Here is a 24,657-nt window from a genome sequence, read left to right as displayed (position 1 = left end):
TTCTTGTGAATGTTGCTGGATTCCTTTTGTGTGTGTATTATATCGCACCTAGCATCTCTGCAGTCCCCACACACACCCATATGAGCCTTAATGTACTAGAGGTTTATTTAAAATATGCGACCGTGCGGTACCTTTATCGGCCGTTTCTCGTTTCGTTTTCTTCGTTCCCTCTCTGTCTCCCTCTCTCTCTCTCTCGATTCCTCTCTTATGTACCTGCCGGTGTGTGCCATTAGCTAGCCATGTATAAGTCCTATTTCTTTCTGCATCAGCGACAACACAGTACTCTACATTCATCCATCGTTTCGAACTTTCTGCGCACTGCGCGCTTCGCTGCCTGTACCCTCTCACCCCGCCTAAGCGCAATTGCATTCGCTCATTCCCTTTTTCCCAGATTCAGTTGGAAATTCATCGAACGAGAGGTTTTGCCTTTGTTTCTCAAATGCTAGGTTACTTTTGTACAGCATGTACATCTACCACACACACACGCACACACCCGCGCGCATCATCGCATTTATGCTACACATCATCCTCGTTGCTTGTACGTTGCTTTTTTTCACAGCGAGTGAGAGGGAAAGAGATAGGAGATAAGAATAACAACAAGAACAAAAAACTATGTTTGCATCTGGTTCATCTACCGGTGTACTTAAACGTTCCCTTTGCCGTCGGTGTATGTGTGTGTGCGTGTGTGTGCTTGTGTATGTGCTTGTGTGTGGTTTTCAATCGCACCGGAACAATTTATTGAAAATAATTTACAATCCTTATCGACTATATTTACATTACGGTTTACCACAAACGAAACAAAAAAGTAACTACGCAAGATGGATGAAAAATGATTAAGTCTTATCCTTGCGTTTTCGTGTTGCTGTTTAATATGTTGCTATACTTGCCGAAAGACTTGGTAAGTTTTTCCGAATCCGAAACGATTTGGTTGCATTTCTTTCCTCTCTCTCTCTCTCTCTCTCTCTCTCTCTCTCTCTCTCTCTCTCTCTCTCTCTCTCTCTCTCTCTCTCTCTCTCTCTCTCTCTCTCTCTCTCTCTCTCTCTTTCTCTCTCTCTCTCTCTCTCTCTTTTCTCCCCCACTTCTCTTGCCCACTCTGCCGAAGCTGATGGCTCTTTTACGCAACAGATTCTACTAACATCGAGGCATAATGTTACAATGCCACAGATTTAATAGCAACACACACACAAACACACACATACACTCTTGCTCAAAACCTATCGGAAGTAAACAAAAAGTTTGTCTCCCACACTCGTGTTGTTTTTTTTTCATCCTTACGCATCTAATATTACACAACTCTCTCAGTTCTGTGGGGTGGGTGGTGGTGGTGGTGTGGGGAAATAAGTTTGCAAAAACTAGAAAGGGGCATTGGCAGAAAGAACGAGAAAAAGAACATTGCAAAACAAAAACAAAATTCAACAAAAGAAAATACTTATCAAATGAAATAACTTTGTTGTCGGGTGCCCCCTCCCGCGTGTGAAAGAAACCATCAAGAACAGACGAAAACAAACTTGTTAACAAAATTGAGTAATAAAAATTATACGGCAGAGCAGAGGAGAGTGTAGGCAGGGGCGGGGATGATGGTGGCTAGGCCGGGATTGATGATGTTCTGCGACTGTATGGTGTTTTGTCCTCTTCAGTTAGAGGGGGGGGGGCGTTGGGGAAAGGGAGAGAATATCCTGGCTGTATCCTGCACAGGAAGGGAAAGAGTAAAAGGAGAAATATTGACATTGTTTGGTTTTAATAATGCACCTGCACACTTTGTTTGCAAACTTAAAAAAGAGCCTTTCGTCGCGCATATTTGCATATGCTGCTACCCCCCACCGGGGAGGAGTGCTTTAAAATTGTGGAGCGGTTATGTATGCGCACACACACACATACACACGCGCTTGGTGATAAGGATTCGTTTAAAGTAATGCTAATTCGAAGAAAAAAAACACTAATTGCCTTAAAATTACTATCCTTAGCCTGCATTTCTAATCATAAAAAAAAACTCCTAATTTAACACCGTTTGTTTTGTGCCAATTTCGTTACACGCACGCGCTCTGCGGCGTGCTCTCCCCCCGCTTGTAATGATGATAATATGCTTTACTGCTGCTACTGCTGCTGCTACAAACGGTAGCAGTGGATGCGCGCTCGCTGCTGCGCATACTATAGGTGAAAGCGTATCGGTTTTGTAAGGTTTGACAAATGAATGTGGCCGCGCGCGCGTGTTTGCCCGCCTCTGCCGGAGTTGTGCCAGCTTGCGAATATCCTTTTAACAGCGCTGCCTTGCTGCACAGCACACAGTAGGCGGCGCCGGCCCGGTGTTTGTTGTGTTGGCAACTCTGTGCGGCTAGAGCGGCCGCCTCTACCAGCTTTATGAGTTGAAATCGAACAAATCGAATACACCCTCCGATTCGTTTAGGGACAGATTGTAGTCGGCGGTCGGTTCCAGCGGTAGGAAAATGTCCAGATCTGAAAGAAGGACAAGAGCAAAATTACTAAACTATATTTAAATGCAGCCTTATGGCGCGCACGTTTTAAATGCGATTAATTTACAATTACAGTCTACTTTGTTTAAATCAAGTGACACGATTCCCTAGCCCAGATTACCAATCGTTGTTACACAAGCTCTATATGTTGGCAGGTATGTAATATGATGCAGTTGAGGAGAAAGAGGGCTGGCAAATACAACAAAGCATTTCATCCAAACACCGGAGCTGAATCTCATGGTGCTACATGAACGATGTGGCCGCTTGTAAATACTGCAGACCCACGAGAGTTCAGCCCCGGTATCGATGATGATGACGTAAAACACTGCCACGCGTAAAACTCGACAAACACAGGCCACAAAACACCACACTCCACCACACAGTAACACACACACACACACACACACACACAAAAGTGGCAAAATCCACATAAACCACACACAAACAAAACACCCCCAGCTGCCCCCTCACAAACCATCGTCCCCTATCGATGGTCTAATCTCGATGAATACGTACCACCACTACTAGCCCTTGGCTCCCCCACACAGACCTGCGCTGCTTCTTACCCTCGGCGACCGTTCGGATGACGGTGCGAACCATCGAGCAAGAACTCAGACTGTGATGTGAAGAGCTTCGAACGCGGCTAATAACCACACAGATCACAGTTCCAAGTTCTTGCCGGATGCAACTCGCTAATCGAAGCTCCTCGTCGCTCTCGCCGTGTCGAAAGCTTCATACACGCACACACACACACACACACACACACATGACCTTCTCCCCTCCCATGTGTGCTATCATACGAATGTGCACCCAACGATGCCATCCCACACACTTACCATGCATTGCGTCGAAATCCGACAGGCCGTAGCGCTGGTGCAGATTCTCCGGCGAGGACTTGGTGCTCGGCGGCTTTAGCGCCGACATCGTGCTGCCAAAATCGAACTGGAACAGGTTCGGGCTCAGCTTCGTATCCGACAGCGATGCGTTCTTGTTAGTGATCTCCTCCGGTATCGCTTTGACGCCGCCGCCGTGGATGTGATTGTTGTTCAGATGGCCCATCACGCCACCGGACAGCATGGACGACGAAACGGTGGACGACGAGCTGGAGGACGACGACGACGTCGCCATGCCGGAACCACCACCACCGCCGCCATCGTGCCTGGTGGTGCCATGATGATGATGCTCGTCGCCGTCCATCACGCCGTCACCCCACACGAACACGCCACTGTCCGCCGAGATGGCGGACGGTGGTAGCATTTCGCTACTTCTACTATTACTACTATCAGGCACATGTTCGGATTTAACTCTCACGCCAGTCTTGGACGTTGTCGCCGCGGACCCGATCATCGTCGTCGTTGTCTGACTAGCATCGAAATGCAACTCGGATGGATCTGCCACCGCAGCAGCAGCAACAGCAGTGGATGGGTGGTGGTGGTGTTGGTAGTAGCTGCTGGTACTACAATCGCCCGCACCGGACGTACTGCTGGATGAGGCCAGCGGGCTACCGCTACTGCCCAGCGGCAGTTCGTACCGCTCGGCATGCACCACCACCTTCTGCGGCACGCTGCTGCCGGACAGGTTGAACAGAGACGCAACGGCCGAGTGTATGCTGCTCTCGCTGGCACCACCTTCCGCCGGTTCGCTCTTCATCACAGACCCTTCCTCGAACAATGCACGGTTGAGATTGCGCTGTGCCGCGTACGGGGACGGGTTTGCTGCACCACCTGGCGGCGTTTGGGGGAACACAAACACGGAAGCGATAAGCATCATATATATATATTACACACCAAGCAAACCGGTGGCTTTTCCGACCGACTATCAATAGAGAGGCCAAACGAAACAATACTTACGCCTTGGACTGGAAGTTTTGTCCACTCGCTGGAAGGGCGACAGTACGGGCTCGAAGTTTTCCAGCAGCGGGTCGCCGGCGATCACTGCCGGACTGTCGACGGCGCCGGGCTCGTCCGTTGGACAGATAAACACGTCGATCTCTCCCTTCTCAGATTTTAGCACAATTTCTCGTTGCATTTTCTCGTTCATCCACTAAACGAAAAGGGGAACGCAGAAAACAGAACACACGCATAAATTACGCAACCATTCGAGCAACACGAAACACACGCAAATACGCAACTCACCTCCAGTTTAGCCTCTGGTGGTGCCTTAATAACAACGATCGTCTGCTCGCGGAACATCTCCAGCGAGCTCAGATCCTGACAGGTAAAGTAGCCTTGCTTCGTGTGCGCCATCTCCTCGTTCGTGGCCGTTCGCAGCTCCACGATCATCTCGTCCAGCATGTTTTCCTTCTGCTGCAACCGGTACCGTTCGCGCTGCACCCGCGTGTTGCGATCGATATTGCACACCGTGTTGCCGCACTTCCACTGGATGTTGTTCTTCGACTTCTTCTCCAGCATGCCGATGCCCTCGAGCACGTTGGTAATGTCGTAGATGCGCCGCTTCTGCACCTTCAGCTTCGTCGACGCGATGTTCAGATCGACCACCCCGTCCGGTGACTCGTTCAGCAGATCGATGAACTTTTTCGTCAGCAGCCCCAGCGACGTGTCGTACCTGTGTGGCGTGTATATGTGCGAGAGTGGGGATTTGAGATTCATTTTTTTAAACCGCACAACAGTACATTATTGTCCAACGAGAAAAGGGAAAAAGAAAAAAATGCAACTGTATAGCGATAAGATTCGTACCTAGTTCGTTCCGAGTAGCGCTTCTTGGACGAAGAGGACGATATTGACGATGTGGGCGTGGAGCAGGTGGAGTTGGGCGTCTTCATGCTGCTGCCATTGCTGCTCTTCGCTATTTTGGCCGGTGTGGGAGATATGCTCGACGATTGTGACGATCGTTTGATGGCCTAAGAAGGATAGAAAGGTGAATTAAAGGGTGTCATTCGATTTCACAACAACCTGGACAAACACACAACCTTCCCTCCTATTTTGTTCCGATTCACACAGCGGAAACGCTGTCACACTTACCCTGAAAAAGTTAGTGATCGGTGGATCGGCCGCGTTGTGCTTGCCACTGCCGTGGTGGTTCTGTTGCTGCTGGGTCTGATTCTGCTGCTGCTCCTGCTGTTGCTGCTGCTGCTGCTTGCCCCCGCTGCGTGAGGTTGTCGTTGAGGACGATGATGGCATGGTGGTTGAAGTGGGCGTACTACTGTGATGATGGCTGCTCCTGCCGTTGGAGTGATTGTTTCTACTGCTAACGTTACTACTAGTGTGTTGATGATGGCCACGCTGCTGCTGCTGCTGCTCGGTTGCTGCAGCATGCTGCGATTGTTTGGGATGCGCCGGCGGGATAGAAATTATCGGCACGGTCGTGAACGAACCCCCCACGACCCCGCACCCGTACCCATGGTCGAGCAGGTGCGAGCTAACGTGCAGGTCCGGCTTGACCTCCTCGTAGTCATCGTTCGACACGTCACTACTGTTGCTCACCACTGACGCTTTCCGCGCGTAAACCGTACTGGCCCGACGCTCGGCACCGGCCACACCGCCACTCGCCACCTTGCCACCGGCTTGATACTCAGCCTTTATGCTTTGTCTACCACCAACACCACCACCACCACCTATTGCTCCTCCTCCTCCACCAGCGACCTTTGTTTGCTGCTTCGCGTACATCTTCCGGAACGGTGCGGAGCGCGCACTAGTGTTCTCACCGCGTTTCTTGCTGCCGCTCGCTTTCACGGGACACGGGATGATACACACGTCTCCTTCCTCTCGCCAATGTCATACATAGACCAACGTAGGCCACCACCACACCATGCCCATACAGCAAAACTGGACGTGCGAGTGAGCGCGCGCGCACGCACCCCCTTCTGCGCCACACAAAGGGGAGTTTGTGGTGACGAAGGAAGCAGGACCTTTTTTCACCCACCCTCACCGTATCCTGCCCTCGCCTGCCCACACACACACTGACGGACGAGACAAGCGCGCGGTTCAGAATTGCACTGTACTTGCACGTTGCACTCACACCATACTTGCAAAACTTTGACTTTGGTTGGGGGTTGGGAGGAGTACAGCTGTCGGCGGGATTAAGTTTTTTGTTTGTTTTTGTTTTTGTACACTACTGGCGTGTGTCTTTCCTAGAGCTAATACCCGGCGGAGGGGCAGCGGCGATTCAGCGAGCGTAAACTGAAGGCATTCTGTGGCTTTTACTACACAACTGCTGCTGCTGCTGTTGCTGCTGCTTGCACAATTCGATCATCTGTGGATGAAAAAGAGGCGAAAAAATATTGTTACTAAATAGTTACCATAACTGTGTGGACAGACAATGCTGTCCCTCCCTGAAGATTTCTAGAAATAATGTAAAATAGTACAACAACAATTCCATCAAGCCTGGTGACATTTTTAAATCAACAACTCCAACCATGGCGCCGATCCATCTCCACCACAATGATATGCAACTGCGCACTTTATGCGCTTGCTATGCGCGCACCACCAGCAGCCCCCCACAAGCGATCATTGCCGACACACCTCTAGCACCTGCGGAGCGCGCGCGCGCGTCTTCTTTCTCATAATGGTACGCGGCGGCGCACACTTTGTCCAAGAAACCCACAGTCGCGCGCAAACGGAAGATATAAAAGCTCAGCGAAAACGGCTCCAAAAACAGCGACTGACTGCGTGTGCTCCGTTGCTGACCATTAAGCGCCAGAAGAGCGCGTGACCTATATACATGGGGAGCTGACAATTTTCTGACCATCACTCTAAAACCCGAACCCCCGTCAACAACCGTCCTCCAGGGAGAAGGAGAATGATGAAGGCAGCGAAAACCTTTTCCCTTCCAGACACGGTGGTAGACACGGAAGACACGGGAAACAACATTGTGCGATGTTGCACAAACCTTTGCCACGCTTTTGCATATGCATAATCAGAACTACCGGGGGGAGGGAGTGACCGGTGGCGAGAATGGAAATGGAGCACTTTAAACTGCGACACGTACGCACAAACACACACACACGCGCGCACGTTCATACGCAAAGACATAGAATCGCAGCTTTGCAGACGAGACAACCATTTAAATTTACAAAATCTAGTAAAACCCCCCACACAAAACCGAAGGGAAGAACACCAGCGAGAGAGGCAAGAGAGGCGGAGAGACGAGCGGAGAGAGCGTTTCGAGCGAAAGTTTAACATTCCCGGCAGGCCGATGGGAGGGTCAAGGATGACAGACACACCACACACACACACACACACACCACGGCGACGACTGCGCTTAGGTTGGGTAGAAGTTGGGCAGACATTGTAAATTGAAATCGAAAGCTTCAACACACCCGGACGAGAGGGACGACTGGGAGAAAAGATAAGTATTTTACGGTAATGCCCACGCGGATTCCCACGTCCTACGCGCCTTACCGTGTATGCAATTGTTCTAGAATTGCTGCCTAGCCCCGTGCAAACAAAATGTCGGACAGTGGTGTCGGTGTCAGTGATGATGATGATAATGCTGAAGGGACACGATATGTGGCGTTTTAACGACACAATCTAAACCGCCCCAACACACACACAGAACGATATCACAGGAGAAATTTTCCACAGGACTCCACGGGGGCAGGCACTTGCCGGCAATGAACGACACAAACTCACACGCCAGGCGGTTAAAAAGCAGAATGATTTTTGCCGGGTTTTTCGCGAGGGCGGGTGTTTCTCCGTACTCGATCACAAGGGTGTGTGTTGCATGTGTGTACCACCGTGTTTCGCCAAGAACCGGAGAGCGCGCCCTCTGCCAAGTGTGTAAGTGTGCAGGGCTGGGACGGATGATGGAAAACAACACATCCACCACATCATCGTGAAGCAATGGCAACACTACAGAATAACACACATCACTACACTGCACACCACACCAGAAGCAGCAGTGCCCCGTGAGAGAAACGTCAAGTACACAACATCATCATCCCCTCCTCCTTCTTCCCTCCCCAATCGCATATGTTGGCGCGCTTGCTTTTTTGAGGTCCGGCTGGTGGTGCTTTCGCGCTTTGCGCGTCTACGCTGCTACGAACATTGCGAAGAGCCGCCCCATTGGGCCGCCTACTTATGTGTGTGTGTGTGTTAGAGGGTTGATTCAGCGATCATCAGCGGCGGCACGCGCGCGCTTTTTCCAACCGCTCGAAGCGTCACTTTTCTTCTCTCCATTCATATGCTCTCTCTCTCTCTCTCTCTCTCTCTCTCTCTCTCTGCTCGCGCTCACGATGGAGGCACCGAGCCCAAAACGGCACCCTTAACGCCCCCTCCACTGTAGAAGGGTGTGTGCGCGCGCTCTCTCTCGCATTTTCTTATGCTGACTGGTACACCATATCACGACCACGACGACGCAGGGCAACTCAGTCAGCCGCGCGCTCGGTGTGGTGTGCTTGGTGTGTAGAACCGGCAACCCGGCAGCACCAACCCAAAGGCAAGTATGTAGCATGTTTACAGTACAGGATAGACCAAAACATACAAACACAGGACGGGATGGAGAGCACAGACACAGCTCACTTTTCTCTCACACAACCTTTCGCTTTCTCTCTCTCTCTCTCTCCGTTCCCTATTTTTATGCTCTCCCCTGAATACGAAGCGGTGCGCGGCCACATACATCAGCATACTCTCGCCGCTTTTCGCCGTCAGTGTAGAAGTGCGTTTGTGCCGTGCCGTGCTGTGTGTGGGTTGTTTCCGACAACAATTCTGGCGCGCGCGCGCGCGCTCTTCTTTTTGACCCAACGTCAAACAAACGTCAGTGTCGCAGAGGGAGATGACGTTTCTCGGGGTCCCAACAAAAGCTCTACACGGTGGTGGTCCCTCCATCAGCCCTTTTTGTCGGAAGGGAGGGGGGGGGGAGTTGCTTTATCGAGAAGCGTTGCAAGCGAAGCGTGAAAAAAGGTACACTTCGAAGCATTCTGACAGGTGTAACAAGACAGCCGCTCCAGCGTAACGCACTGCAGCTCAGTGATAAACACACTTACACGCACACTTTATCATCTCTTCCGACATCCGGAGTGTGTGTGTGTGTGTGCCCTCTTAACAACATGTCGTTTCGTCGGTCCTTTCTGGAATCGAGATAGAAAAAAGCGGTCTATAAATAGGTTCGCGGCACAATCGGTCCCCGTGCAAAAAGGAGCAGCAACAGCAGCAGGCGGCGACTGTGCTCTTGGAGACAACTGCAAAATTTTCCCCTACGCACACAACAGTGGTAATGCTGGCTTATTACTGGTTCCCCCCCCCCCCTTTCCTTTTGGTGGAGAAGGTTTTGTCGAATTCCATTCCATGCTGGTATGGTGTCCCGTTCCGTTCCGTCCCCACCAGGTTCTCGGTGGCAAAATGGAGTGGCGAATAATGCGGTGTGGTATTGTCCCTACTGCTCGTTGCTGCAACTGCACACACATGTGTGCATCAACAACACCATTGCCGGTGTGTGGCGGCGAGAACGGTCGTGTCATTCATTCGCCTTCGCCATCATTCATATCATTCGGCTTCGCACAGACAAAACACATCGGCTGTAGAAGGTGATATGCCAGCCAAAATGTGTATGCGCTGTAGTTGGGTCAAAACTTATGCCGGTTAGAGGACGCTAACAAACAAAAAAACAAAGAAAAAGAACAAATTACACGCAGTTGGGGGTCGTCCGTCCTCGTGCTTGGGTGGAGAGATTTAGAGACTGCCACTGATCTTCCCTCACACGCTGTCGTCCTGCACCACACACATGTGTGTCCAACAGCATTTTTTCCCATTTCCCTTCTTCTGATATGCGGCATGTTACTAAGCCTTTCTTCTCGCGCACACACACACACACATGCACACGCACCACATTTTGAAGAAGACAGTCACCTTTGTACGATTACGCACACATGTGCGCGCCCCGTGATGGATGGATGGTGAAGTGTGCAGTGTGCACCCGCGTGCACAGATTTTGTGTGTTGCTGTCTGGTTGAATTTTAGAATACTCGGCATCAGCACAGCATATCATGGGGTCGGGGGTCCAGTCCAGCGTGTGTGCCGGCACTGAAAAGGAAAAGAAAGAAAAAAAAATCCGCACCGCAAACCTTTCGACTGGCATTGTGGTACATGTGTGGCTGGTAATTTCCACTTGCCGACACAAGGACTGGCTTTGCTGGCTGCTGGTCGTTTTTTTCCCTTCTCTCCTATTGTGTGAGTCATGCAGCGATATTAGATAACCAGAGAGCACTGATTGTGCAATAATAAGCGGCAAATTTGCAACAAATTACACATTTCACATGTATGATTGTTCAGAGGGCGTTGTGCAACCATATTTACTCCTTCCTTTATCTGCCTCAGATGGCATTTTATAGGCACCGGATGATAACCAAACGAAGCAGACCACTGTTAAGAGTTAATAGAAAATTCCACTGTAGGAAGGGGGGGGGGGAGCGATCAGAATGTCCCACATGTCCTTCTAGTTACAGCTTCTGATCTTAAAAAAAAAACTTTACAAGATGTAAGACATGTAAAAGTAAGTAAACATTACACGTGTAGTCTTCCGCTTGCATTATTGTATCCTCTTCTCTCGGCTACGCTTTTCCCAAAATAACAAAGTTCAAACTATTTTCCTATATAAATGTGTGTGGGTGTGTGTAACCGGGTGCTGGTGTTCGTGTTACCAAAATGGCGCATCGAGTGATTGAGCAATAATAATAAAAATAATAATAATAATAATAATACGCAGCCGGACAGGTCAATCGCCACACAACACCGCGCGCCGCTCAGAAGGCAACATGTGATTTCGCTCTTTTTTGCGCTATCTTCGCGGTTTCTCCATCGAATACATACACACACATACACGCCGCCACACGGCATCAGCATCGTCTTTCTAATCATTAATTCGTACAGAGCATCCGGTGTAGAAGGAGCAGCACTAATGGGGGACGCGAGAACCCATCTCACAACACATCTCACACCCTACACACCAACCACACACACACACCCAGCCCTGCACGGGTTTACAACAGCACCACCAGCCAGCCACCGGATGTAAACGTTAAAATGAATGATGTTTGGAAAGCAGGTTTCAAAACAATTTCATCTCCTGGCTGTTAGTGCCCATCCCCCTCCCCCTCCTTCCTTCCATTTCAGGAATATTTTCGCCTCCAATTGCCTCCTCTCTCTCTCATACACACACACATACACACACATCTTTATGATCCTATTGGAGGCATTCCGAACGGGTGGAACGGTTCTCTCCAGAAGGGTCACCGAAAATCGCAGCACCAGCAAGATTAAAGCAAAGACCGCCAATACCGGATACGGGGAGAGCGATACCAAAAAGCTCGAAAAGATCCTGAGTGTGTGTGTGTGTTTGTGTTTCATTCCTCTCCCTTTCGGTCACAATCACAGCCGAGCCCAAACACCAATCTATAACCATCACCAGAAAAATTGTACACAAATATGCGCCTACAACCCCCTCACCATCATCTCGGCTCCTTCGCATCAGAATCGATAACGACGCGAATTCAAAGAGGCTGAAGAGGGTGACGCATCACCAGAGCACACGCTGTAAAAGTGTGTGTGGATGTGTTGCACGTTTCATTCGCGCGTCTACAAAAGCTACCTCATAATTCCAACTCCAAAGTAAAATCCGCTGTGTAATAATGCGCCCCGCTGGGGGGGATGGACACCGACAAACGGAGGACGTCGGCACGCACAGCATAGCAAGCACCAAATTTTTAGAGCAATCCGCACAACGAAACGAACGAAAACATTTGCGGATCGGCGGCAGTTTAAAGAGCGAAGAAAGAGAGAGAGTGAGAGTGAGAGAGTGAGAGAGTGAGAGAGTGAGAGAGAGAGAGAGAGAGAGAGAGAGAGAGAGAGAGAGAGAGATTGCGAGAAAATCCTAAGTAAGCGGGTGAAATAAAAGCGCGACGCCGCGCATACACGTACGTAAGGGAATAAAATATGCGATCAAGCGCCCACTAAACTGCCACCTCGAATCGCAACCCCTTTCGCCACGTACTCCACGGTCAATTATCACTGTGTGCAATGTATGTCGTATGGGACCACTTTCCTGCAAGAAAAAAACTCTCCAAGCCGGAAAACCGCGCAACACGGCCGATCATCATCATCCTCCTCCGAAAAGATCTTTGCCAATGCTTTTGAAAATGTCCCCATAGACCAGTGGTGATGACGTTTGGTTGGTCATATCAAACACACACATACACACAAACACACATCGGGATCATTGAACACAGCAACAAGAACAATAATAATGCGACGCAAACCGGTGGCGCGCCGTTCAGCATAGCACCGGGAGGAGCATAACATAATTTAAACCCATCGATGAGAAGCAGCAACATCAGCAACCCACACACACACACACACAGACGAGCGCGGTCACGGCCGCTAGAAGGGACTGATTTTGGGAAGCGAGAGAAACATAAAACAAAAAAGGAAGAAGCATTGCGCGTCCGCACTGCCGCCGCCAGCTGCGAACACGCAGAACACAGGAGGAGAACGGGACCCTGGGCAAAGGAAAGCACCAGAAAACGCACACTAACCGCCTGTGTGTGTGTGAACGTGTATGCGAGTAAAGTTAGAAGAGAGAGAGAGAAAGAGAGAGCAGGGCGTTTTCATCAGCAATGCCAAAAAGGATCGTGCTCTGGTCCGCTGCTGTTGGTCCCAATCGTGAGATTCCTGACGCCGGCCGAACGAGAAGAAACAACGCCGGACACGGACCAGCAAGCGCGAGACCGGCACACCACTCCACACCGAACACACGCACCTGGGTGGGGGGAGTGGGGGGGGGGGGGGGGATAGCATTTAAAGAGAAGACACACACAGCAGTTCCGCGGAGCATTGTTGTGTGAGAGAGCGCGGGCAGGGGGGAATTTGAATGCTGTGCGCCGCCACCCGCTAGACCAACCCGAAGGCTGCTAAAACGGTAGAATCTGCCGTCTTTTGCACTGAGCCTTTTAGTGTAGAGGGGGGGGGGGGGGGGGTGATGGCTATTAGAGCTAAGGAGAAAAGCAGCACACGGCCCTGACGACCGAGCGAATCAATTTGCTTAGGGAATAATAAAACGCCGAATTTAACTTTCCTTCGCGCTACGGCAATCAAAATGGCGACAGCAAAATCTCTGCATCCTGCCTCACACTGTGGGGTAACAAAAAAAAAGGGAGTGTGTGTTGATGTAGGCGCTTAACACACATTTTCATATTGCAACCCTCCGATAGTAGAGAGGCATAAGCAAACGGAGACGGTGCAAAGAGATCTCACAAGAACAACAACATTCTTCGCACCGGGCATCACAGCAGCCGCTTGTGAAAACCCGGCTGTCATTTCGATTCGAACTGTCACTTTGCACTACTGACATTTGGGTACATTCATATTGTCCACCTAAAAAAAACAAAATTGTAGTAGCAGCACGCACTGTTGACGGAAGCGCGCAACATCAACTTTGTTTTTATCCGCCCAAGGACCCGCCACACGTAGCCCCACCACCACACACGGGTGGCGATTACCATTCAGGCATACTTCCGGTCTAACTAACCTAGTGCTGCTGCTGCTGCCCCCTGTGCTAAACGAGCGGTGCACAAACACGGGCGCGAGTGTAGACGAGGTACTATAGAGGTCATTAACGTATGGAACCGCGAAGTAAACGGACGAGCTTTAAAGTCCCCACACTGTGTGGCTTTAAATGCCTTACGCGATGATGGTCGTGTCTGGTTGATCATACACAAAACGTAACAAAATGAATGTTCCGTCCTCGATCGATCGCGTGTGTTGCTCTCCCTCTCTCGCAAAATAATACAAGAGTAGGGATGGGGGGGGAAGGATTGCTGAGAGACCCCCATCATCAAGCATAAATCAGGCCCCAACCAAAATGTGCCCTCGACTTGGATTTTAGTGATGATGGTTCTCGCAAAGCAAATGGAGAGAAGAAAAAAAATAAACACTCTAATATGGCAAAAAGGTTCAGTTTTGGAGAATGGAGCTCACCACCCGCGGGGCAGGATTAGAGCAAAGCCTCCAAAGCAAAGCCAAAGTGGTGGTGGTGGTAGTGGTAGTGAGTTGAAGCGTTTAAACTCGAAGGGACATTTGAAAAATAATATCTCTGAAACTAAATCCTTTTCCTGCTAGAAGAAGGTGAGCAACGCGACCACCATCATTCGATGCACAGGAATCCCCCCGATGCGCTTGGTTGACAGGTCCGAAACGCGACACACACATAAAGACACAGGCACAAGCCGCCAACAAAAAGGGTTGTTGGTTGCTTTCGCTTTCCATGCCGTCCAAGGCGCATAGATGACTGAGGCTACCGATGCTGGGAGGCAGAGGCCGAGAGAACTTGGGCTGTGTGCATTCATTCACGTCGCCGTAGCTCAATTGCGAACCTCGAAACAAAAATCCCCGATATCCCATGCTGTAGGGTGACTTGTGTGTCCCGTTGCCCCTTATGCTCCATACTCCATCGTTCGCTTCCTAAACCAATACGCTGTTGAACGGTTTGCTTGGGTCGATGTATGGGTGAGAGGAATACACCACCACTGTAAGAGGGAATCCACTCTGGGTGGTTTCCTTTGGCAGAGCAAAAAGCCAATTCCTCCCAGGTGCCGAAGGTTACTATCCTGCCGAAACCTTCCAAACGCACCCAACAACCCTGGCGGGCTTCCGGCTTTCGAAAGATCCTGGGCTGAATTTAGGCTATCCGGTCGTGCCGCGTTGGGGTGACACGACCATAAAGTGATGCACACACACCCGGTGTTTTGTCTAGCAAAGCGCCCGTCCACTTGGCATATGCATTTCTACGGGCTAAATTAAACAAACACACACACATCCATGCTTTTTCGCTTGTAAAGCCAGTAAAAAAAAGGGGAAACATCCATTGGTTCTGTGTTTGGTGCCTCTTCCATCTATTCTCCGAAGCGCACAGCACAGCAACTCACTCGAAGATTCATGTTGATTTCCCTCTGTCTGTGTGTGTGTGTTGATGACTGCATTCTGATGCACTCGCCGTACCGACCGGCGTGTGTTCTTCTCCCTTCGAGCCACATTTGCACCCCAAGTGTACGGTCGTGTACATGGCACAGTCTTCCAGATCCTTGCAACGCGCCGAACATGCCCAAGTGAAACCTACAACACGGTTTCCCAAGGGGTGTGTGTGTGTGCGTCTCTGTGTATTATGCTAATATAGAGCAAACTGGAACGCACAGTCGTAAAAATTAAGTCCAATCCGGGTGCGTTTTCCCAATTTGCCATCCATGGGAAAGCGACGATGCAGCAGCGCTCGCGCGCGTGTGTGTGTGTGTGAGTGTGATTTGAAGGGATGACGGCACGATAATCACGGCAATCACGGTCTTTTTGGCAACGCAGGGAGAAGACTCGATTTACCCTCAAACAAATCAGTACACCGGCCGGCAGCAGCACACATACACACACACGCAATCGCGGACCCTCTCTTTTCCAAGTGCGCGCGATCCTTCAATTAAAAAGGGCTGTGTAGTTTGGCATCGATTTCGATCGTTCTAATGGTTCGTTCGTTCGTTCGTTCGTTCGTTCTTCTATTTTTGCTTGGCCCCGCTCTTCTAGGGTTTGCCGTGTCTTCGTTCGCTTAAAACGGGGGAAAAAAAAGGAAATGCAATTGTAAGTGTGGACGATAAAAGGTAAAAATGCGCAGCAGTGTGAGGGCATCACCACGGGCGCACTAATCAGCACCATTCGGTGTGGATCGTGGATGTGGATTCGGAAAAACGCCGCCATGTGCCCCTCTTGAAGAACAATCCAAAATATATTACTCACGCTCACAAAGATGTGTTTTTCTTCCTCACAGCACACACACACACACGCACGTACAATCATTACGCCTTGTGGATATGGCCTCCCTTCTAGGCAGCAGTCAGCAATTTTGTGCTGACTCGTACTGCTGATATGTATGAAAGGTGCTGCTACCCCGCATGCAACCCCCCACCCACCCGGGGGGCAGTAAGGAAGTTGCACCTTTTCTCACCTAATGCGTGCATATGTGTGTATGGGTGTGTAGAGGGAGCTCTGCTCGGAAGCTGGTATATGTTATCAATGTTATCACACATCACACCCAATGTAGCTTGATCGGCGCTTCCAGAGCAAGAGCGAAACAATAGGAGGGCAAGCAAACATGGGGAGGAAGATTAGTGGCAGGCTAGAAGAGCTGGAATTATCCACCATTGGAAAATGGTTGCTAGAAGTATGTGCGTTTGCGTGTGCGTGTGTGTGTGGAATGCTTTGCTCTGGTATTACAAGCCTCCGAGGCCTACTCTTCCAAACGCCGTGCGTTGTTCTCGTGAAGAACGTGCCCAGCACACACACAGCACACACACACACAGCACACACACACACACTGAGCACAACAGTGGGGAGCTGTCACTTTGCTCTATTCATGGGCCGATGACATTTCGAACCGTTTCGATTGCGATTGTCAGCAGCAGCAGCGGCAGCAACGGCGAACGGTTTGTGGGCTGCTGCTGTGTTTTTTTACGCACAGCTAGGGCGCACACAGCGTTAGAAGGTAATCGAGTTCTTCACACATTTTTCACAACACACACATACAATGGCGAGCCGGGCGGAAGGCGGGGGACCTTCGTACACAGTGCGCTGACAGAACGCGAATATTCATGTGTGTCTCTGCAGAGAACAAAATCAGCACCACCAATCTTCGGGATAGCCACACACACACACACGCACACCAGATACAAACCGCATGTGCAAGAGGGTTTGTGGGGAGCTCGCGCGCGCACACACATACGCACACATACACACATGCACAGAAACGCGCGCGCGTTCGTACACACACCGGAAACAGTTACGCTCTTCTTGCTCGCGTTGTACTTTTCTATAGCACGCATGCACACACAAAACCCATGCTTCTCTGCCTCCTGTCTGCCGAGTGTGCCGATGATGGCCATGATGTGTTTTTGACAAGATCGCGGTTTCCCTAGGATAGGAAAATGAAAAGGGAGGCCGACCCCCACTCCCCAAATTCTATATGACCTCCCTTCTCCACCGGGCACACCTAACACAGACCAATCACACACAAAAGGTATGCACGCACAATTTTGTTGTTTTTTCTTCTTTTTCTTCGCTTTCTTCTCATCTTTTCACGCTGTCAAAATGTTTTGCCACAGCACCACCACACACCACACGCGGGCCACTCTTTTCTCTCTGTGTTCCATTTCTAACCAACGATTATCAAATGCTTCTTCACCGAACAACAGTAAAACTCCAGCAACAACAGCAACAACAGCAAAACTTCAATGGCCGACCACATTTGCATTTTCGCTGCTCCTGCTATCAGCCAAGGGGCTCGCCACCCTCCGCACGATGAATCAAAGTCACACTTTCGTGGCGGTGTATTGGGCCGCAGCACGGGAAAACAATAGAGAACAGAGACATGGATGGAGACCCCCAGTTGGGATGGAGGGGGAAGCGAACACTTTGATTCCCACCCACAACCCGGGAAGAGACTGCTTACTTGCGGGCAATTGCACCAGAGAGTAAATGGGAGGAAGAAAAAAAAAACCGCGCACCTCTTGCTATCGGACGCGACGAGAACACACTGTGACGAGCCGTGCGGTGGCGCTACAGGAACCGTATCTGACACACACAAGACGGCGGCGACGGTCGACGATTCACACACCGCTTCGCCTTGGCCTTCGTCGATTATTCCTGTGTGCTGTGTGAGAAACGCGAGATGCAGAAACGACGTGCACACACACACACACACACCCAGGCACGCACGTACGCAGGCATGAAGGCGCCTTTCTGATTGCCGCGTCCCTGCCTTCCTCACGCTCTTCTCTAATACCTTTTTCACATTGGCCAGGCCCCTGTGCTGATGTCGCACCGAGAAAAGGGGAACGACTGCTTCCCTCCTATCACAACTTCTCACGCGACTCTTCCTGCGATTGGTATTACCTGTGATTTAGCAGTGGAAACTGCCACTGCTGCTGCTGCTGGTGGTGGTCTTGTTACGGACACACACTGCTCTACTGTCGAAGCTGCTGCCTGCCCGCTGCTGCTGCTGCTGCTGCTGTTTCTGCTGATATGCGCTGCTGCAAAGGCACAGCGCGCTCGTGATTCATTCTCTTTCTCTCTCTCTCGTCTCTATTGCGATGGGTGAGATTGCTGTGTGCGTTCCGCTTGTACAACGGCCGCGCGGCTTTGCGGGCAATGTTTCGCTGTGTGCGTGCCTTCTCTACGAAACCCCGAATGCGGACACAGCCAGCAAAATCGATTAACGCAGGAGAATGCATGGGCATTCTTTCAACGAAACGCGTTTCGTCGTTTCGTCGACTATTTCACGCCTGTCAGCTGCAGCAGCAGCAGCAATCGCTCTAGCTGTCTATCAAGGGAGAGTTGTGTCAATGGAAATGCACAAACCGACAGGAAAAGAAAACGGGTGGCACATTTTGCGAAACAATAAAATAAAAACGTAACCCCCCAAATGATCCTCTAGCTGCTGTGGATGTGCAAAAATGAGCAAAAAGCAACTAACAACATGCAACGGACCGGACTGTCCCACAAGTGACGGTGTTTCCGTTTGAATTTTTTACTTTTCACCCTACTCACGATCAAGGGAGCCGTGCTATCAAGGAAACGACCCTTTTCTAAAATTGTTACAGTCCAGTCGAAAGCTTGGAAACGCTTCGCTCCTTGAACGAAGAAGCACTGTGGTGACTTTTACCTTCGCGTTTCCCTTCCTTAAAATGGTTTGTTTCCCCCTTGCTTATATTGTACGCCATTTCACCTCTGCTGCAGCACACTAACCATATTCCCCCCACCCGACGTAACCATGCAAAAGCATGCACGGGCGCAACAACTGCCACAGCCACCGCCGCCGCCGGTGGCACCCCTTATTCTCAGGCAAAACTAAGACGCTATTGTCACGCACTGTTGCATTGCTCTCACACACACAACATACAGGAAGGTAACTTCTTGTTCCGGAAAGAGAACAGGGGAACCAACCTAGGATGAAAGGTACGCGCAAAAAGGACTTTCTTGTCCGCCCTGGAAGCAACGCGACATGCATGCAGCAGCAGATGTGTGAGCCGGCGCTTCACAGTGCTCTCTCCCTCCCCTGTATAGTTTTGCTGTTTTGGCCCTTTTTCCATACGATACACACCACGTGGGTTATTAAAAATGGAGCACAAGAAGGAAGAGGAACATACACACACCACACAACACTGCAATTGCATCCGAAATTGTGTGTGCTTCCCTTTGTTCCAGCTTTTGTTCGCCGTGTCCCTTTAGTGACGTTGGGTGATTGGGTGCCGTCGTGAAGCGATTTATCTCATGCCATGTACTGTGGTGTTCGGGTATCGCTGGATTTGTTACCATTTTTCCTGCTCACCTGGATGGCTGTGACCTTGCGGATCAACCGAATTTTGCAGCAAGAAATATCACCCAATTAGGTGACCATTTGTCTATTGAGCGCCGATATGACAACAACAACGGCAGATGTAGAAGATGTCTCGGGGTGCAATATTTCACCGAGAATTACGGTCAATCTGCATCTGTGCTTACGCAAAATGGTTTAAAGATTCTACAAATGTGTTTTTTTTTTAACATTACTTACTCATTAGTGATCGTTCCCCTTCCAGCTGCTCTCGATCTGCAAAAGGAAATGCAAACAATTAAAATTGGATTGCTTAATTTTCATTTTTTTTAGCAAAAATGCTTCGTTACGATAAAATTACCGATATGAATGATATTCGAATAGAAGTGCTTATGAGCTTTTATAATACTCAAAATAAATAATAATTCCACCTTCATAATTACTCCCAGTTATCGGTTAGCATGATTTTAAATTTAAACTGCTCATTATTTTGCTTTCCTATCCACTGACAGTCGCGCGCACCCGTGCAGCTCCCTCTAGGGCGATTCGTTCATCGATTGTGTACAATGTTGATGTTTGCTCGTTGCTCGACGGCTACGCGCGCTTCTCGCCGCCAACTGTCAAAATCACCCAGCCGTGGAGGAGCAGCAAGCAAGGGCGCTCTCACGCACACAGGCCCACGCGCGGCACAGCTGGCTCCCTCGCCGCAACCGGCGCGCGATGGTGTGCGTGCAAACGCGCCAACCCGGAGAACTGTCAAACCGTCCGTTTGCTGGCGGGCGCGCTCGTACGCATACGGCCAAACAACATATGGCAATGACAACAAAAGCAACGACCGCCGCTTCTTCCCCCCTCCCCCTCACCGACCGGAGCCTTTCACAGGCGCACACATACACACAGATACACTTCTCTAACGCTCAACAAATACACGGCACGCATACACGCTCCGTTGTTTAAAGGTTTTTGGCCAGGGAAGTCTCTACTCGCCCGTTCTGTTCAATCCAACGCAACGGAACGCGCTGCTTGTGGACGAAGCAGGACGGGTGGTTCGATCTGTCGCTGCCACAAACTCCCTCCTCTCCCCTTCCACGAATCGATCGTCATCTGTTTCCATTCAAGAGCTCCAATCGCCGCCGCGCTCGGGCTAAGCACCAAAGTGCGCGCGGCAGCGGGCGAGAAATAAAAGCGCTACGCGTGTGTCCTACGATTACCGATGAACATACGCAACATAACTAGACGACGCACGCATTTATGCCTTATGCTTTGGGGCATTTGGGGGAGGTGCGTAGGTATGCGGGAAGCGCTGGAGCTGAAGCAATAATCGACTACTGCCGCCATCATCATTCCAGAGAATTGCAAAAGGCAGCTTGGAGGACTAAAAATACATTGTTACTGATTCAGCCTAACCCTCCCTCTCGCTTTGCTGACGCGTTTGATGACTATGATGATGATGATGATGTTGGTCTCCAGTTGCCATTGTACCAACAAACCACCGAAAAACGGATGCCGCTGAATCAGACCAACCCGGCAACTTGCTGACTTGCTGGGTTGCGAAGTAAAACACTCCCTCCCCCTTCTCCCCCCTCCTCTCTCCCCTTCCTTCCGCTGCACGCCGTAAACGCCAAAGCGCCCCGAAACGTCACTACGCAAATGTCAGAACGCTGCTTGCTGAGAAAAAGCTCTCACCACCCGGCCAACGCAGATTGCTTGCCCCGGGAAGCTCAAGAAAGCAAAAGGTTAGGGAAAAAGAAAAGAAATTCACACACACTCACATGTGCCGGTGTTGGACTGTTGGATATGTTAATGTGCGTATCCCTTCGCCGCACATCTCAGTAGACTATTAAGCGCGTTCCGCGGGCAGCAATCTACACACACACACACACATATCGAGCCGACAAAACATAAAAAATGCACACAACATCCAAACCAGCATAGAATGGAAAATCAAACAGCATAAGCGGACACCGTTGCGTTAAAAAAGCTTCCTTCCATCACGCGCTTTCCGCCTCTTGCTTTCCGGGGGCAGTTAAAGTGACGCAAATTTCCCCTTCACACCCCTGCTGCTCTCCTCCTTCATTGCCTCACCGGCTGGAAGGAGTGCAGAAGGTTTTAAAATCGAAAATCGACCTAAACAAGGACGGGGGTAAGGACAGCAACAGCAAAAGCAGCGAAGAAGCAGCGGTCAGAGGATCCTTTCGTCCGATCATCCCCGGGACGCGTTTCTTCCTTTTCGCTGCTTCTCGCCTGGCCTGCTCTCTCCTATCCATTCTCTTTGCCCATATTCCCATTCCTCGGGTGTGTGTGTGTGTGTGTGTGTGTGTGTGTGTGTGTGTGTGTGTGTGTGTGTGTGTGTGTTTGTGTGTGTGTGTGTGTGTGTGTGTGTGTGTGTGTGTGTGTGTGTGTTTGCCTTTGCATTCCTCGTCCGGGAACGACACAACACAGAGGCACACGGCCAGCAAAAGGGCGAAGAGAAGGAAGATTGATAATGTTTTCTTGTTTGCCCCCACCGTACAAGGAAGACTCGGATCCCTCGACACTAGAAGAAGGGAGAGAGAGAATTTCGCCAGTTAGTCCCTTACCTCGTATGCCTTTGTGTGTGTGTGCGTGTGCTTACTTCAGGAGAGGTCTTGTGACGATGTTGTGGTGCACACAACATAACCATTTTTACACATTGCCGGACCGTCTTCTAACCGTCCGAGGTTCCCTTTTCACACCCTTCCCTCCCTTCCTAGCTTGCCCAACAGTTCACGCTTCCTTCGATATGCGCTTCCCTTTCGATTGTACTCGAGGCTTTCCGCAAACACACACACCACCATCACCAAACGTCGCGCATTCCTGCACCAACAAGAAGAAGAACAAAATCAAATGCGCTCACGCACAGGCACGCACGAACGCACACACACAACAGAGCACGATCTAAGCAACCACACACATCGGCCCGCGGCGCATTTGTGCAGAGCAGTAGGCGGCGGGTGTCAAAATTGTAAAAATGCAAAACCACACCACGGCGACGGCCAGGCACAGTGGCAGAGCAGGCCTGTCATAAAGCTCGCTCGCCCTCGAGCGCGCGCGCACATCTATGTGTGTGTGTGGCTGGTCTGCTGTTGTGTCAAAAGCACGAGCAAAATGGGAAGGAAAAGAGGTTGGAAAAAAGATCACTACGCCACATTCTAAGTTTATCAGGAGACCGAGACCGAAAATTACACACCTTGGTCGCCCTCCGACTCCGTGCGACCGGACCACAGAGACAGGCACACCCCGGAATGGGGAAAAACAGGATGACACACACATGCCGGAAGCCAGTGGTCAGCTTTTTTTTGGGACCCTTTCCATGCATGCCGAGCGGCCGGCCTTTTCCACCGAAAGGGAAAAGCAGCGGCGGGACCGCGTTGCACAAGGGTTCTGCTCTGCTCTTCCCCGTCAGCAATGAAAATGACATACCCCTTGGGGGAGGAGGGAGGGTTTACCACGCAGTGTCAGCGGCGTGCGCCATGAGGGCCAAGGGCAGATACGATTTTTTTGTTTCTTCACCCAACTGTGGACGGTGTGGGGCGCGCTAGTGGACAATTCGGGAATTACCACCTTCGCTTACCGATTGGTGATAAGGGAAAAGGACTGGACGGGGGGAGTGGGCTGCTCACCAGAATATGCGTACCGTGTCGTTCGTGGTGGGTTGCGTGTCTGGGACGGTCTATTCCTTCTTCAAAAAACCTTCCACACACACATGCCTCGAGGCGCGTTTGTTGTCGATGTGCCCGGATTTTCCAACTGGCCAATTCGATGCGGTCGGGAAAAAGGTGGGCTTTTTCACTGGTTGGCAGGTTTTTTCCTACCCTTATAAAAACTACGCCGCACACACGGCGACGCACAAGTGGGTGCGCTCACGTTCTTTTCGCTGTCGCGCGGCGTTCGACGTTTTGTGCTTGACAGCCAGCGAAAACCTCGACACGGCCGCCCCTGCTGCTGCTGCTGCTGCTGCTTAGCGGGAAGTGTCTGACTTTGCACTACTTGTATTCTTCTATCATCATCACCATCATCATCATCATCATCATCGTCGTCAGCATCTATTCATTGGCTGCTCCGACCGGGAGCGCCATTATCGAAACAAAAAGTGATGGAGAGCGCCACAGTGGGCACGGAATTTCACTTACCCTTTACGGCGATTTTTCCCACCAGGAAACAGCTCGGGTGCGCTCCCTCACTTCAGTGTGCCATTGAGGGGAGGGGGGGGGGGGGGGCGTTATGATGATAGGCCCGGTTTTGGGGGGAGAAAATTCCAATTTCAAAGCCCTTTTTCTAATCGTTCGCCACATTCACTTTGCACTCGAAGAGGGAAGAACACGGATTTGTGTGTGTGTTTGTGCCCCTCTAAACATTCAGACCCACTGAACCTAATCTGGGCTGCTGTTGCTGCTGCTGCTGCTGTTGCTGCTTCTGCTTCTGCTGGCTGTATATGCGTTGTGCTCGCGCTGTCGTCCGCTTCGATGACACACGTACGCGTACGCCGAGAAGCCGAGAACCGTCAACTTTCCACCCAAGCGCACTTTTTGCGTATACGAGTATCGGCTGTGTATTGTTTGTTTAATGTCACTTTCCACAACTAAACAGCGGGCACAACAGCATTAATTATTGCGAAATTAAAATTGCACACCCACTTTTCGGTGGCCGGAAAAGTGCTTTTCCTATGCACGACGGTAGACGGGCGGGTTGCTTCGATCGAACGTTGACGAGGAATTATCCGCCCAGCGAGAACGGAAGGATCGTCGCGGCATCGACACGGACCATCACTATAGCGGCCCCGCTCAAACAATCGTTTTGTTGATGATGATTGTTCCCAGGTAGCAATATTGCAGTGCTGCCTTTTTCATTCAGTTTCGTCGAGCCTGTG

General features: G+C 50.6%; 1 protein-coding gene across 6 annotated transcripts; it reads right to left on the bottom strand.

Moving 5' to 3' along the window:
- Positions 1-621: 621 nt before the first annotated feature.
- On the bottom strand, positions 622-24,577 carry LOC120952644 (transcription factor E2f1). 6 transcript variants are annotated; one of them, XM_040372077.2, is made up of 8 exons: positions 23,921-24,577; positions 20,010-20,045; positions 5,453-6,683; positions 5,168-5,331; positions 4,607-5,036; positions 4,322-4,514; positions 3,308-4,195; positions 622-2,454 (listed from the first exon to the last, which is right to left on the bottom strand). In XM_040372077.2, the coding sequence occupies exons 3-8, from the start codon at positions 6,095-6,097 to the stop codon at positions 2,357-2,359; spliced, it is 2,418 nt and encodes an 805-aa protein (XP_040228011.2). In that variant the 5' UTR covers positions 6,098-6,683; positions 20,010-20,045; positions 23,921-24,577; the 3' UTR covers positions 622-2,356. The 6 variants fall into 6 exon arrangements, with proteins under 6 accessions (XP_040228011.2, XP_049463155.1, XP_040228013.2 ...); XM_049607198.1 differs by lacking the exon at positions 23,921-24,577 and adding an exon at positions 23,411-23,701; XM_040372079.2 differs by lacking the exon at positions 23,921-24,577 and adding an exon at positions 23,425-23,701.
- Positions 24,578-24,657: the final 80 nt, after the last annotated feature.

This window comes from Anopheles coluzzii, chromosome 2, assembly GCF_943734685.1.
Source record: "Anopheles coluzzii chromosome 2, AcolN3, whole genome shotgun sequence".
In the NCBI taxonomy this organism is placed as follows: domain Eukaryota; kingdom Metazoa; phylum Arthropoda; class Insecta; order Diptera; family Culicidae; genus Anopheles; species Anopheles coluzzii.
This window is presented reverse-complemented; position numbering and strand designations above follow the sequence as displayed.

Excerpts from the sequence above, each read along its gene's own strand:
- LOC120952644 (XM_040372077.2), bottom strand. The coding sequence starts at position 6,097 with ATGTACGCGAAGCAGCAAACAAAGGTCGCTGGTGGAGGAGGAGGAGCA. Across the intron at positions 4,515-4,606 it reads CACCAGAGGCTAAACTGGAG|TGGATGAACGAGAAAATGCA; the intron begins GTGAGTTGCGTA and ends CTTTTCGTTTAG. Across the intron at positions 4,196-4,321 it reads CAAAACTTCCAGTCCAAGGC|GTGGTGCAGCAAACCCGTCC; the intron begins GTAAGTATTGTT and ends AAACGCCGCCAG.